Source organism: Scyliorhinus canicula, chromosome 1, assembly GCF_902713615.1.
Source record: "Scyliorhinus canicula chromosome 1, sScyCan1.1, whole genome shotgun sequence".
Classification (NCBI taxonomy): domain Eukaryota; kingdom Metazoa; phylum Chordata; class Chondrichthyes; order Carcharhiniformes; family Scyliorhinidae; genus Scyliorhinus; species Scyliorhinus canicula.
The window spans coordinates 128,979,137-128,994,904 of record NC_052146.1 but is presented as its reverse complement, the minus strand read 5'-3'; the positions used below and the strand labels follow the sequence as shown (position 1 = coordinate 128,994,904).

Sequence of the window (15,768 nt, the reverse complement as noted above, 5' to 3'; positions counted from 1 at the left end):
CCATGCATCTGAACTCCGAGTCTCTCCGTTCCACGATATTTGCTGAGGTCCTACCATTCACCGCAAAAGTTCTACCGTGATTTGATTTTCCAAAATGCAACACCTTACACTTATTTGTATTGAACTCCATTTGCCATTTCTCAGCCCACTTCCCCAGCTGATCAAGACCCTAAGGCAATTTTTGCTAATCTTTCTCACTTTCTACAAAACCACCTATTTTAGTGTCACCTGTAAATCTACTGCCTTGCACACTCTTATCCAATTCATTGATATAGGTAATCATCCTCTGCTTCCTCTATAAAGCCACTTGTATATCTGATATGCCAGCTTTCCCCGGATTCTGTGCAATCTGGTCTTCTAGAGCATCCTACCATGTGAAAGTTTATCAAAGGCCTTACTGAAGTCCACGTAGACTACTTCTACCGCCCTGCCCTGATTAACCTTCCTGGTCACTTCGTCAAAGAACTCTAACAAATTTGTAAGGCATGATCTCCCAAGATCAAGATGTTACTTGAACAAAAACATTACTTCTGGTTGTTGCCAACACAAATTTTGCTCACGCATGATAAATATTCACAATGAACAGCTAAAACAAAGCTCAAATAAATTACTGTGATGATCAATGAACTAATTTGCATCTCCTTTTGGAGTGCAACATGACAACAGACTGCTTCATTCAATCGGTCGCTCTCTGATACTTTCTCCAGTTGCAGCAACCTTTCCAATATCTGAAGTTTCACTACTCACATTATACTCATTGGGACCTGGCATCATATTTTTGAGATCATCCATTTTCATGGCAATGGGAGGCTGGAACATACTGCTATTCCCCATGTGATAATCCATCTTTGATAAAAATGGAGATGAAATATCGTATGCATTTGCTCCTGGAGTCTGAGAAAATCTTTTCCGTCCTTGGCGGGGTACCTAAATAATGAGTAAAAAGAAAGAAATCTTATCATTGGAATAGTTATGAAGAAAGAGCACAATGTGGAAAGGACATAATGCATTTCAGTCTCTAACTGATATAGATTTAGATTTATATGGGACTGATTAAGAATTTCCCGTGCAGAAAACGTTGATGATCTGTAAAATGCAGGGCGGAATTCTCCCATCCGGTACTAAGTCCCGTGGTACGGGAGGGAACGGCGAGGGTATCCCACTGCAGAGGCTGATGGGAAACCACACCATACCTTCCCTGGCATAATTAATTATGCATCCGAGGCTTTTGCGGCATCGTCCATGGAGGAGCGGGTTTGATGGCATACCTGGGTGCCATAATGTAAGGTGCCTGACATCACTGACACACCATTGGAGGAAGAAGATGGACCTCTAGAAACATTCAGAGGCTGGAAGATGGACCACCTTGAGACACTGAAGATGGAGGATCCACCTGATTGATGCCACCCCCCTCCCCCCCGCCCCCCCCCCCCCCCCCCCCCACCTGCCCACATCCACTGCCCACCATTGATCCCACCTCCAGGGCATGGGGGATTCCACTCACAGATTCTGATATTTGCCTGTTTTACAGAGGTTGTTTGCATAAAGACTCAACCATTTGCAGAACACTTATGACATATGACAAAATTCCCATCAAACAAGAGCTGAATACATCCCTGATATCACAATTACATTATGATAAGAAAATATAAAAACTCACTTTGGATGCAAGTCCGCCCATTCCTCTTTTGGAGACAGAGGTGCTGAAGGTTTCAAATGGTCCATGAGCAAAACCATAGGAACCTGGCCCTGGGTTTTCATTCTGTAAAGGAATGTCTGTATAAAAAGCTTATTGATCAAAACAGTAACTATGATAGTCGTGTATTAATGGATGACCATCGCTACCACAGCAGAGATTTTATATTATTCATTCTAGAGGTGTTGGATGTTGCTGTCGAGGCCAGCATTCATTTTTCACTCCCAATTGCCCTTGAGATGGTGCTGGTGGTGAGCCACCTTCTTGAACCACTGCATTCCAGATGATATAGGTAAACCCACAGTGCTGTTAGGGAGGGAGTGGTAGGATTTTGACTCTGTGATGATAGTTCCAAGGCAAGACGATCTGTGACATGGAGAGAGCAAGAAGGTGCTGGTGTCTGCTGTCCTTTTTCCTCTGGGTGGTAGGGGTCAAGGGTTTGAAAGGCATTGTTGAAGAACCTTGATAAGTTGATGCAGTGAATCATGTCGATGATAATGATATACAGTTTGGCCGCAGTGCACCGATACGGGAAGGAATGTATGTTTAAGGTGGGAGAAGGTGTTCTGATCAAGTGGGCTGCTTTGTCCTGGACAGCGTTGAGCTTCTTCAGTGTTGTTGAAGTTACACTCATCCAAGCACGATGAGAGTATTTCATCACACACTTGGTTTGTGCCAAGGTCAGGCTTTGGAGGGAGAGTCAGCGGGCGAGTTAGTCACCACAGATTACCCAGTTTCTGACCTGCCCTTTGTTACAGTATTTATATGGCTGCTCCAGTTTCTGTTCAATGGTGACTCATCAGGTTGTGTGGATTTCAGTAATGGTAATGCCACTGAATGTTAAGGAAAGTTATTTAGACTTTCTTTTGTTGGTGATATTTATTGTCTGGCACTTATATCGTGCAAATGTTACTTACCATTCATCAGCCAATCCTGTTGCCTAGGCCAGGTGCACAGATTGCCGCAATTTCGAACACATTATGAATGGAACTGAATGCTATAATTTGAAATGAACATCCCCATTCTGTTCTTAAATTGGAAGGATGCTCATTGATAAGTTAGCTGAAGTTGGGCCTAAGACACAGCTCTGAAAACCCCCTGCAGTGCTAAATCGCTGGCTTTTAAAGCAGACCAAGGCAGGCCAGCAGCATGGTTCAATTCCCGTTCCAGCCTCCCCGAACAGGTGCCGGAATGTGGCAACTAGGGGCTTTTCGCAGTAACTTCATTTGAAGCCTACTTGTGACAATAAGCGATTTTCATTTCATTTTAATTTCATTTCATTTCATTTCAGTGATGTCATAAGGGCTGAGGTGATTGGCCTCCAACAACCACAACCATCTTCCACCTTGTTTTTGCCAATTCATGTTGACTTCAGTTTTACTCAGGCTCCTTCATTAGAGTCATAGAATTCCTACAGTGCAGAAGCAGGCCATTCGGCCCATCGGGTTTCCACCGTTCTTTGGGCTGAGCACCCAACCCATGTCCACCCTGCCCTACCTCTGCAATCTAACCAACACATCTCTGGACACTAAAGGGCAATTTATCATGGCCAATCCTTCTAACCTGAACATCTCTGGACTATGAGAAGAAACTGGAGCACCCGGAGTAAATCCATGACTACACGGGGAGAACGTAAAAACATCATACAGGCAGTGACCGAAGGCTGGAATTGAACCCGGATCCCTGGTGCTGTGAGGCTAACCACTGTGCCACTGAGCGCGTTGATGGCACACAGTGCCAGATGTTGCCTTTATGCCACTGGCAGTCATTCTCACCTCAGGTTTGTAATTCAATTGTTAGTCCAAATTTGGACCAAAGTTATAATGAGGTCTGAAACCCTGGTGGAATTGAAATTGCGCATCTGTGAACAGGTCATTGGATTGGTGATTGCAGGAGAGGCTGGGAACAAATGGGAAAGTAGTGTCAGAGAGGTAAGTGGCCAATTCTCTCAACTTTAGACTATAAGAAACCCAATTCCCTTCACCATTGGGGCTGGTTTAGCACAAGGCTAAATAGCTGGCTTTTAAAGCAGACCAAGGCAGGCCAGCGGCATGGTTCAATTCCCGTACCAGCCTCCCCGAACAGGCGCCGGAATCTGGCGACGAGGGGCTTTTCGCAGTAACTTCATTTGAAGCCTACTTGTGACAATAAACGATTTTCACTTTTCATTGGTGTTTCCATTTACAGATAAATGATGGACAGTCAAACCAAATAAAGCTTATTTTCACCTGATTCATTAACTTGTGACAGGGCATTAACCAATCACTCACTGCTTTGTATTCGAGACCGGGGGCGAAATTCTCCGACCCCCAGCAGGGTCTGAGAATCGCCCGGGGCCGCCGAAAATCCCGCCCCCGCCATGTCCAGAATTCTCCCACCCGCAAAAAGTCGGCGTGCCGCCAATCCCGCCGCCCGCCTCGGAGCATGGCGGGGACCGGCAGGAGGCTACGGGTTTCTGTGCTGCTGTTATTCTCCGGCCCGGATGGGCCGAAGTCCCACCGCTGAGAGGCCTCTCCCACCGCCGTGGTTTGAACCACCTCTGTGCCGGCGGGATCAGCGGCGCGAGCGGGCCGCCGGGGTCCTGGGGGGCGCGGGGCGATTGGACCCGGGGGGTTGCCCCCACGGTGGCCAGGCCCGCGATCGGGGCCCACCGATCGGCGGGTGGGCCAGTGCCGTGGGGGCACTCTTTTTCTTCCACTGCCGCCACGGCCTCCACCATGGCGGAGGCGGAAGAGAATCCCCCAGCGCGCATGCGCTGGTGGTGATGTCAGCGGCAGCTGACGCACCGGCGCATGCGCAAACCGGCGAAGGCCTTTCGGCCAGCCCCGGCGCTGGGCGGCGGGCGTCAAAAGCCGTTGTTGCCGGTTTTGGCGCCAGTCGGTGTGGTGCCAACCGCTCCGGCGCGGGCCTAGCCCCTCAATGTGAGGGGAGAATTCCGCACCTTTGGGGAGATCCGACGCCAAAGTGGTTGGCGCCACTCCGCTACGCCGGACCCCCCGCCCCGTCGGGTAGGGGAGAATTTTGCCCCATGTGGTGAATTTTCAAAGTTGCAAAGAACAGAACTGCAATGGCTGAAGGGGCAGAAGAGACCACAGAGCCAAACGTGATATGAAACAGGAATAACAAATCAACACCAGGGGACTGATTAAAGGAGTGATTTTACATTCAATCATTTCTTTTAACTCATCCAATTCGAGTCATCTCATATGATCTCAGAAAATGCTGAATGCACTAGATACAGCAAAGGCTATTGGCCCTGACAGCATTCTGGACTGTAGTGCTGAAGGCCATTATCAAAGATGTTTCACTCGAGGTACAATACTGACACCTATCCAACAATGTGAAAAATTGTCCAGGTATGTTGATCATGTCCACTTCCAGACTTAATTATTCCAATGTTCCCTTTCTTGTCCCCCACCCTCTAAAAATTCTAATTTCTGCAAAAAGAAGATACATGAATCTCTTCCCAAATGGAATTCTCTTTGGTTAACTGAATCTTTCTGCTCCTGCAGGAGTGGATTTGAAGGCAGCAGCAGGAGAAAGGTTGGAAATGTTAGTGTCAGGTAAGCAGGCCAACACGTCCCGTACTCTGGGAGATCTTCCCATGTGGTACGTCATCACTGCCAGAAGCTCACAACCCAGCAGCAATGGGCACCCAATCTACAAATTTAACTACCCATTTCGGTGCTCCCCCACTTTGAGGACCAGGCCTGGCAGGGGCCTGGTGGTTTCTTGCCAGTAGCCAGCTCTTATATTCTGTTCTGGACTTAATTATGGGTCTACTCTGTGGTAATTAACCAGAGGCCTTTTGAAAATCAAAATACATAGAATCTATTTCACTTCCCTAATCTACCGTTTCCATTAACTCTTCAAAGAATAAAATAATGTTGATTATGCCTGATCTTCCCTTTCAAAATCTGTGCTGAAATCTTTCATTTTTTTCCATCACATCTTTGAGTAAGGATTCCGTTATCTTTCCCACAAGTGGCATGAATTTAATTGGTCCATAGTTTCCTGAACTCATTCTATCTCCCTTTTAAAACATATGAATTGCATTAACTATCCTGATTGCATTAGATCTATTGTTCGAGCTACACTCCAGGCAAGTGTAGAGTATTTTATCACATCACTGACTTGTGCCCTGAAGATGGGGGATAGGCTTTGGGAAGGCAGAGGTGAGTTACGCACTGCAGAATGTAGTATAAGGGTATCTGGTATAGCAAGGGCTAATGTGGGGCTGGGAAATAGTACTGACCACAGTGTGATGTAAAGAGGTACATGACCTGAGACTAGAGAGAGTTGTTGGCCTGACAAAGACCTATGTCGAAGCAAGCACCGAGTTAGCTCATTGCTTGGGCTATATCATGTGTATAGGTACATATTTACGTGTTATGATATTTAACCATACAAGACTCGGAACACCTTTGTAAGAACTACTAAACATATAGCAGGCAGCAACTAAACTTTCCAGCCTGGGAATTTCTTTGTACATTCCCATGACAGTCATTGATTTGGAGAAGGAGTTTGGAGTTCACGTTGATGAAACAAAAGTATGGACAATTACAACCTCAAGCATTTGGGATCTACCCACCTTATACCAGGAGCTTTTGTAAGGCCTATAGGCACACCTACTTGGGAATATCTGAAGAAACCTGTCTTAGTTATTTAAGTTTCATAAAGGAGGCTGTCACGGAGGTGCAGTTTCATTAAACACAACTTTGAGACAAATTGCACTACACAACAGCTTTGTCTATCATTGTAGTCACCATTGCACTGAAGTTTCATAGAATTTCTACAATTCAGAAGGAGGCCATTTGGCCCATCACGTCTGCACCGACCCTCTGAAAGAGCATCCTACCTAGGCCTACACCCCCACCCTATCGCCGTAACATCACCTAACCTGCACATTCCTGGACATCAAGAGGCAATTTTTCATGGCCAATCTACCTAACCTGCACATCTTTGGACTGTGGGAGGAAACCAGAGCACCCGGAGGAAACCCACGCAGACACGGGGAGAACGTGCAGACTCCACATAGACAGACACCTGAGGTCGGAATTGAACCCAGGTCCCTGGTGCTGTGAGGCAGCAGTGCTAATCACTGTCACCATGCTACACTAGAATTTTCATTCTACTAATCCGGAATAGTAATTCTAATCCATTTATAGTAGGATTTTCATGCTACTAATCCTTTCAAGCCACCATGAAAATATTTGCTAAATTCACTAGTTCTCTGAATACTAATGTATCTAAATCATGACAGAAGCTTTGTTCCACATTATCTCATATTCTCTTTATAAAGTGAAAGCAGCACATAATGCCATAGAGTTTTTACCAATGGCAGCTTCTTAAAAGTTCATTGATTTGATCATCTCAGACCAAAATAATAACCCCATAGCTTAAATAAACAAAAAAGGGTTGCATGCTATTAATATGCAGGTAATCTTGGACAAGAGAGTTCTTGGGGTACTGTGGTTAGCATCCCTGCCTGAGTCAGAAGCTTTGAGTTTGAGTCCCACTCCACAGGAGCTGTGTTCATCAAGCGGCCAAAGAGATTGGTTATCAACCTGTAAATCCCCCCAACACACCTATGACAGGTGATAAAACTCCACTGGTCAGCCATGCTTAATGTGGAGAGATGCCCCATAAGATATAGGGTGTGATTTAATGGCCACACGGTGTCTGGAAAAGTAGCTTGCCATGGCCGATAGAAGAAGGGCGGGTGGGTGGGGGGGAGGGGGGCACTCCCAGGATCTACCTAGCTCACAACGCCTTGCAAGATCTACCACGATCCCGCAAGATGTTGCAAGATCGCTTTTTAGCAAATCTGCATAAAGCTAGTCTCACTTTAATGTGCAGATTCCCGAGTTACCTGAGGTATGGGATCAATCTCCCTCATCGTGGAGATCTTGGGTGAGTGGTGTTCAGTACTGGGTTCCAGAAATGGGAGCCAGATGGAATGGCACTCATGGGGGTCTCCCAGGAGATCGGAGGCTTTGGGCAGTGTGGCATCCTGGTACTGCTGGTACCACCTGGGCACCCTTGCACTGCCAGCCTGGCACTGTGGCAGTACCACCTGGATGCCAGCCTGACACAGCCAAGATGCCAGATGGCACTGCTAGATGGCAGGGGCACTTGTCAGGGTGCCAGGTTGGCACTGCTAAGCTGGCATTTTTTTACTGGAGCGATTGGGCCAGCCATACCCTTGGGGGGTGTGGGTATCCTCCCATAGGGGTTTTGAGGAAAGGGGGTCATTGCAAGTGCTGGGAAATACATGGCCAAACATGCTCGCAATGGGACTTTGCTCCCATTTAGTTAAATCGCACCCATAGTTTCTGAAGACCAGTTACAGGAAAAACTGGCCATGGAAACGGGCATAAACATGTGTTTTGTCTACACTATGTGTCATTGGATGCAGGAAGTGTCTGAGTTTAACCTTGAACAATAGGAATTGAATTATGCAAGTTAATATATGATACCCTGAGAGTAATTATTTTGTGTCAGTCTGCTATACCAATATTGTTTGAAAGAATCCTGACAAACAGGGAATGTCTTGGGCTGCACAGGTAGGTTAGTGCAACCCCCAGGGTGGACAGGGTCATGCTTGGAGAGGTTCGGGAAGGAGTGATTCCTCGTCTTGGGGATTATCGATGGTAGGAACTTGAATCTATGAGGTATTTTGCTGCCCAATCTGTCAGGGGCTGGGGTTGCTGGAGAGTGACCCATTTCCGGGACTTATTTTGACAATGTGTCAAAAATTATGGCAGGAAATCCTGGCAGAGTGGCCAGTGGGCTGCAGTTGGCTTTTACCACCTGACTTGACACATTGTTAAAGAAAAGAGAAAATTCCGCTCCAGGACTTAATTTGAGCACAAGAATCAAAAATCCAGTGCAATATTGAGGGAGCGCTGTACTGTGTGAGGTGCTGTCTTCTAGACATGATATTAAATCAAGGCCCTATCTGCCTGCTCAGCTGAATGTAAAAGATCCTCTGGTAATGCTCCGGTGGAGACGGTGGTGTAGTAGTAATGTCGCTGGACTGGTAATGCAGAGGCCCAGGCCTGTGTGTTGGGATCATGGGTTCACAATCCCACCATGGCAGTGGGTGGAATTTAAATCCATTTCACAAAGATCAGGAATTGAAAGTCTGTCACAGGATTGGTGACCACAAAACTAAATTATTTTAAGGAAGGAAATTTGCCATCCTTATCTGGTCAGGCCTACATGTGACTCCATACTCCTCGCAATGTGGTTGAATCAGAAATGGTTGAGTAAGCCATTCAGTTGTGGCAATAAGGGGTTGGCCAGCGACACTCGCCTTCTCTGAAAGAAAATGAATAAAAGTTGCCATTTTCTCCAGCTCAAAACTTGTCACTCATCTAATAACGTTAAAATTGGACTCCATCTATTTATTGCAAGGACAACTGGAATTCAGTCTGTTTAGTTATGTCCATAGATGAACATAGAGTCATAGAGCTTTACAGCACAGAAAGAGGCCCTTCGCCCATTGTGTCTGCGCTGGCCCTCTAGCATCTATCTGTTCTTTTATTTTTTTGTAAATTTTTTCTTGATTTAGCACCAATTTATTCTAATTCCACCTTCCAGCACTTGGTCTGTAGCCTTGTATGGTTTGATATTTCAAATGCTCATCTAAATGTGTCTTAAATGTTGTGAGGGTTCCCATCATCAACACCATTTCTGACTCTGTCCTTTGCTGTTACTCCTGGCTGTCATCTGGTGCTTTGGCGGTGGAATTCAGCCGAATACTGTTGGCAACAATTCTCCTGATGGCTTTGCAAGATCAGGGAATTTTACCCCCAGCATGTTACAGAGTTCCATGTCTGTGAACAACAGTGGCAGCTGGTAGGAGCCAGGAGTGGTGTTGAAGGAAGAGGGTAGAATGAGGATTGTGCGAACCCGAAGTAGGCGAGGGAGACTGCCAGTGGCAGCTGGGAGGCAGGCAGGACTGTGAATATGAAATGCCCCCAGGGTAAGAGGCTGTGATCTGAAAGGGAGATCTTCTGGCGATAGTGATTGGCAAACTGGAAATCTTAATAGAGGGATGGACTATATTTCCAGCAGAAGTTTCACATACTTAGCAGCAATGTTTTCTCATTCTTTGACAAACACTATCTGCCCCTAATCTGCACAGCTCACAGGCTAACCAAGCATTATTAGAAAAACACTGTTAAATTCCTTTCACCTGTGGCAGGTTTTGCCATCTGGCGACTCATCTGAGAGCTCATTAAACTCTACAGATTTTAAACAAACGCATTTGTTCAGCAGCAACTGGGTTTGATCAGTAAAGTAAACTCTGTAACTGTCTGAACTGTTTGCACATTGTGGCTTGTATTCAGATCTGCGGCTAGTGCCTAATTTGGATATTTTCAATTCCTTCCACCCTCCCATGGTCACATGGTCACCTGTGCCTGGGGTGCATATTATTGGTCCCCTTCATTCATCATCCACAAACAACCCCTCAGTGAAATCATTTACATAATGTCAGCTTCTGCATGCAGATTCTCACATTCAATTCTACCTCTCTGCCACCTTACTGCCTCCAGTACTGTTGCTGTATAATTTAACTACCTATATCTAACTTTAAATCCTGATGTGTTATCCGTTTCTACAGCTCAACGATGGCAAAGCTGGGGCCATCCAGTTGTATCTTGACATAATTTTTTCAGCCTTCATCAACTTTCCCGATATTTGTAGGTTGAGTCCAATGGTGCTAAAGGTTCCTTTCACCCCGATCTGAGTCTTCAAACCCACCAGTACTTTCTTTGTCCTCCCCTCTCTTACTGCCATCATGCTAAAGCCCACATTCATGCCGTTGACACTTCACAGTGCAACTTCTGAAATGATCACTTTATCAGCTTTTAGCCTGTGCAAATTTCAACTGACCCAGAATTCCGCAGCCCAAGTCCCATCCCACGTAGAGCCACAGTCTACCCTCCACCCCCACACTCACTGCACCATTCAATCAACTTCAAAATCCTCAATCTTCATTTTGAAATCTTTTCTCAGCCTCACCCAGTAATCTTTTCCGGCCACACATTCCAACCCACACCTTCCATTCTTCTTGATAACTGCTCGTCTCTCTCCTCCTCTACTCCACAATTGCAGTTAGAATCTTAAAGCTATTCCGCCCATCTCTGTTTGAACTCTTATTCACAAACCATTTCACCACCTGGCACCACAAACAAGAAGCAACAAGCTAAACAAAGGTGACTAAGAAGACATTTACGTCTTATTTACGCCTTCAAGTAACTGCGCGGCGCCCAAATGACAGTTACGCTTGTGTTGAAAAGTAACACAATTTGCGTAGAACCAATGTGCAGGGGTACGGGTGGGGGGGGGGGGGGGGGGGGGGGAGAGCAGGACGATGGCAGTAAGTCATAATGTTCATTCGGAGAGCCAGTGTAGACAGGATGGGCCAAATGGCCTCCTCCTGCATCGTAATAATTCTGTGATCCTAGGGCAGCACGGTGGCCTAGTGGTTAGCACAGCCGCCTCACGGCGCCGAGGTCCCAGGTTCGATCCCGGCTCTGGGTCACTGTCCGTGTGGAGTTTGCACATTCTCCCCGTGTTAGCGTGGGTTTCACCCCCACAACCCAAAAATGTGCAGAGTAGGTGGATTGGCCACACTAAATTGTCCCTTAATTGGAAAAAATAATTGGGTAATCTAAATTTATAAAAAAAAAAAAAAAAAATAATTCTGTGATCCTCAATAAGCCTGGGAATACTGCAGAACACACCTAATGTCATTTGTTTAACCGGTTTTACACGCAGTGGATTTGGAAAATAAATACATTTAAATAAAAAACGAAAGTGCTGGAAAGTGCAGGTCTGCAGCACTGGTGGAGCGAGAAGGGAAACAGAGTTAACTTTTGATATGACTCTTTATATTGGGCACAAAACGTTTATTTCTGTTCCTCGCTCCACTGATTCTGCCAGTTTTATATTTCAGATTTCCAGCGTCCGCGGTATTTTTCTTTAATTTTGGGTACATTTAAAAATGCTGGCTTTCAAAAATGGTGTTCAGCTCATTTTTTTTTAAAGACTGAGACAGAAATGGTTAAATCACTTATGATCAAGGCATTTCCTGCCAAAGAAATAAAAGAGGAATATTAGCAAATCTCAGTAATCAAAAGACTTTTTATCATGTTGAGACGGCCCTGGTCCTGAGGGCTCAGTGGGAGTTGTTTGGCATAGTCATTCTCCTTTGCTTGTTGGATGATAGGAATTTAAAATAGGGACAAAAATACACATTGACAGATTTTTAAGCAGACATTTGCTACAGATCTGACCTCCATCCACACTTTGAAGATCATTATGCAGGGACTGTGTATTATTACATGAAGACGGGTAGTTTTGGGTATGATTGTAACTGTAGATCTGTACATTCACTGGTTTTCAGATGTGCCACAAGTTTTGAGGCAGGAGCAGACCCCGGGCACAGGTGAATGTCCAGATGTCTGTGGCACAAAGCAGTGCAATTTTAAATGTCAGGAGCTAGAGCATTGCTTAGGTGTTTTGGTCAAATTAAGATGATCTTTTCCCCCATGAACCATGCTATGGGCCCTCGCCAGCATTTAAAGTGTTTCCTTTCACCAGCTATGTTTGTCTCCAGCTTCTCAGTTGAGGTCTGGCAGAAGTGTTTTACATTCCGTAGCTTTAGCGTAACAGTTTGTACCGCAGCTGTTTTATTTGAAAATTGACATTGCTTAGGGATTGGGTGAGGAGAGTCGAAACATTGGTCAGAATTATCATGACCCTGTGCAGTTGGTTTTGGAGGTCATGGAGGCCCCAGGAATGTAGCAAAAAAAAAAACCTTTAGGACTGCTCCCTGATGTGGTCCCGCCTCCCTCTGGACAATTTCCTGGGGAAAGGTGTCACTATAGAACATAGAACATAGAACAGTACAGCACAGAACAGGCCCTTCGGCCCTCGATGTTGTGCCGAGCAATGACCACCCTACTCAAACTCACTAATCAGCAGTCCATTTAATGGAGACGTAAAAAGCAATTGACATAATTAAGACCTGAATTTTCTAACATTGATGTTATTTTCCCAACATTGTACAGGTCTCCCTGCTATGTCAGGACCCTGCAAATCTTCGCTGACAACCTCTCGGTCAGAGATCAGTGGCGGGATTCTCCGAGCCGAAATCGCGATCGGCGCGGGGGCGGAGAATGAGCGTCGATGCCAAAATCTGGCACAGCGCCGCTCCTGCGGATTGTGCACGTGTGGTCTATGCAGCGCAGATAGGGGGCCATTGACAGAGGCCCCCGCGGTGATTCTCCAAGTGTAACTGGCTGAGTTCACGATGACGTGGGTGTATCATGGTCTCACCTTTCGGTAACTTGGCGTGGCGGCTGTAGAGTCAGTCTGCGACCACCCTGGAGGGAGGCAGGGGGGTCCTTCACCAGGGGAGGCCTCACAGACGGCCAGGTTATCAATCGGGGGCCACCGATCTGCGGGTACGCGCAATCTCGGGGATAACCTATCTTTTTAGTGCTGGTCCGCGCTGTGAGTCCGCCATGTCGCGCGGAGTGGCCGATGCAGGCTGCCGTCATGCGCATGCACGGACCCCCGACCGGAAGTGCAGGGCCCTGTATCGGCAGTCGGAGCTGCAAGGACTACTCCGGGGCCCTGCCAGCCCCCTTCAGGTAGGAGAATCACTCTGGACTTTCTTCAGGAAAGTCCAGAGTGATTCGCCAGCGTTTTAATGTTAGAGTGGGGACATAGCCCCATTATTGGAGAATCCCGCCCCAGATGGCTATCAAAGGCTGAATGAAATGCTGATCTCAATGTGTTACAAGACTCCAAGAAGAGGTCCAATTGTGGTCGCAGGCATCTTGTGGTGGTATTCCTCCTCCACTCTGAGGCTCCTGGTCTTTGATTTGTGCCTCCATTTTGAGACAGCCCCTAGGTATCCGTCTTCTTCAGCAGCGCCCAGCTCTCACGATGGGGCTGCTGGCTGCACAGTCCTGTGGGCCATCCTCCCATGTCTCCCACCATGACAGTGGAGGCAGCCTGCTAATTGGCCGTCTTGTGGAAGATCTGCGCTGTTGACTCAAGTGGGACCAGAACCCAGAAATAGTCTGAGCGCCAGAAAATGTTATAAATTGAGACATTTCCAGCGATTGTGGTTCCTTCTCTGGGACCTAGATTGAAATGTACATTTTTATTGCGCCTTTCATGAGTTCAGGAGATCTCAAAGCAATTCACCTTCAAGGAAAAGGTTCAAGGACTGTTGTACTAATGGGAAACCCAAAAGTTCAAAGCCTCAATTCTGCTCGACATTTTTGATTTTATTTATTCAACCACGCAATGGTGGGTTTTGCTGGCAAGGCTAGCCTTTATTGCCCATCTCCAAACAGGATGGTGGTGAACTGCCTTCCTGAATGGACCACTGCGGTCTGTGCAGTAGACGTACTCCTGCAGTACTTCCAAGTCAGGATGGTCTGTGCTTTGCAGGGGAACTTGCAAGTGTCGGTGTTCAAAGTAAATGTTCTGTGATGAATGGGAAGGGAAGAAAGAAAAAAGGAAGTGAAAAAAGTAGAAGAGAAAAAAGGAGAAAAAAGAGAGTAGATAAAAGAAGAGAAAAAAGGAAAGGAAGGAAGAGAAGGAAGATTGATTGATTCTAATGACTATTGGATATCTTCAAGCACATTACAGCCAAGGAAGTACCTTTTGCAATGCAGTCAATGTTGTGATCTAGGAAATACAACGGCCAATTTGCATACAGCAAGGTAATCTGTTTTTGTGTCTTTTTTCCCCAACACCCTCCCACCATAGGGCCAGTGAACAGCTTGTTGTTACGTTTGGCTTTCAGAGAGTGCTTACCCTTGTTCTGCTGTTCACACATTCTATTATCCGACCTTTGTGCCACAATTAACAGCTGCCTTAATCTTTAACTCCCTGCCTTAATCATTACCACACTCTTTGTCTTATGTCCATGATGTGGAGATGCCTGAGGAAGGAGCTGCGCTCTGAAAGCTAGTGATTCGAAACAAAGCTGTTAGACTTTAACCTGGTGTTGTAAGACTTCTTATGTCCATTACATCTTTGTCAAATCTCTCCTGAGCTGTCACCTATCCCTGACCTGCTATTTTGCTCCACCCTCTCTCTCCTCAGCAGTATAAAACCCACCACATTACTAACTCGCTCCAGCTCTGAAGAAGTCAAATTGGATTTGAAACTTGGGCTGGTTTCTCCCACCCCACCCATCGCAAGAATGCCAGGGGTGAGCTGTGTACAATGGAGAACTCTGTTGACCTCTGGCCCGGTGACCAGAGAATCCCGCCCACTCTGTTTCTCACTCCCCAGATGCTGCCAGACATCCTGAGATTTTCCAGCGTTTTCCGTTCTATTATATCTATTTTTGTGACATTGATTGAGGGGCAAATGTTCGCCAGGATACACGAGAAACGTCCCTGTGCTTTTTTACAGTTAAATCAGGTTGTTTGCACCATAAATCTGAAGTCATGATCCTGGTGGTCTACTGGGTTTACACCCACCAGTGTGCATCAGTGCTGGCCCTACTGGAGTCTGTAGAGTCAGTTGGAGTTTATCTAATTTGCAAGGGGCATCTGGCTGGCACCCATGTCACTGCAGATACACTTCCAGCATATGGCTACCCAATGAATCATAGAATAGAATCATTGAATCTCTAAAGTTCAGAAAAAGGTCATTGGGCACATCAAGCCTGCATCGACCCTCGGAAAGAACACCCTATCTAGACCCACTCTCCCAACCTATCCCCGTAACCCCTCCTAACCTTTGGACACTAAGGACAATTTAACATGGCCAATCCATCTAACCTGCACTTCTTTGGACAGTGGGAAGAATACGGAGCACCCGGAGGAAATCCAAGCAGATGGGGAGAACACACAAACTAGACATGCATTCGCCCAAGATCGGAATCAAACCCGGCTGCCTGGTGCTGTGAGGCAGCAATGCTAACCACTGTGCCACCATGCCGCTAAAAAATCTGATAAGTTGGGTGGGAGGTTCATAGAAGATCATAGAATTTACAGTGCAGAAAGAGGCCATTCGGCCCATCG

General features: G+C 46.3%; 1 protein-coding gene across 2 annotated transcripts in view; it reads right to left on the bottom strand.

The window, feature by feature from the left end:
- Positions 1-15,768, bottom strand: part of stpg1 (sperm-tail PG-rich repeat containing 1) — a 108,789-nt gene that overhangs the window by 22,718 nt on the left and 70,303 nt on the right. For both annotated transcript variants that reach the window (XM_038799820.1, XM_038799830.1), the window contains exons 4-5: positions 1,661-1,762; positions 748-927 (exon numbers count right to left, since the gene is read on the bottom strand). In XM_038799820.1, the coding sequence (XP_038655748.1) occupies positions 748-927; positions 1,661-1,762 (282 nt within the window). The remainder of the gene's footprint in view (positions 1-747; positions 928-1,660; positions 1,763-15,768) is intronic.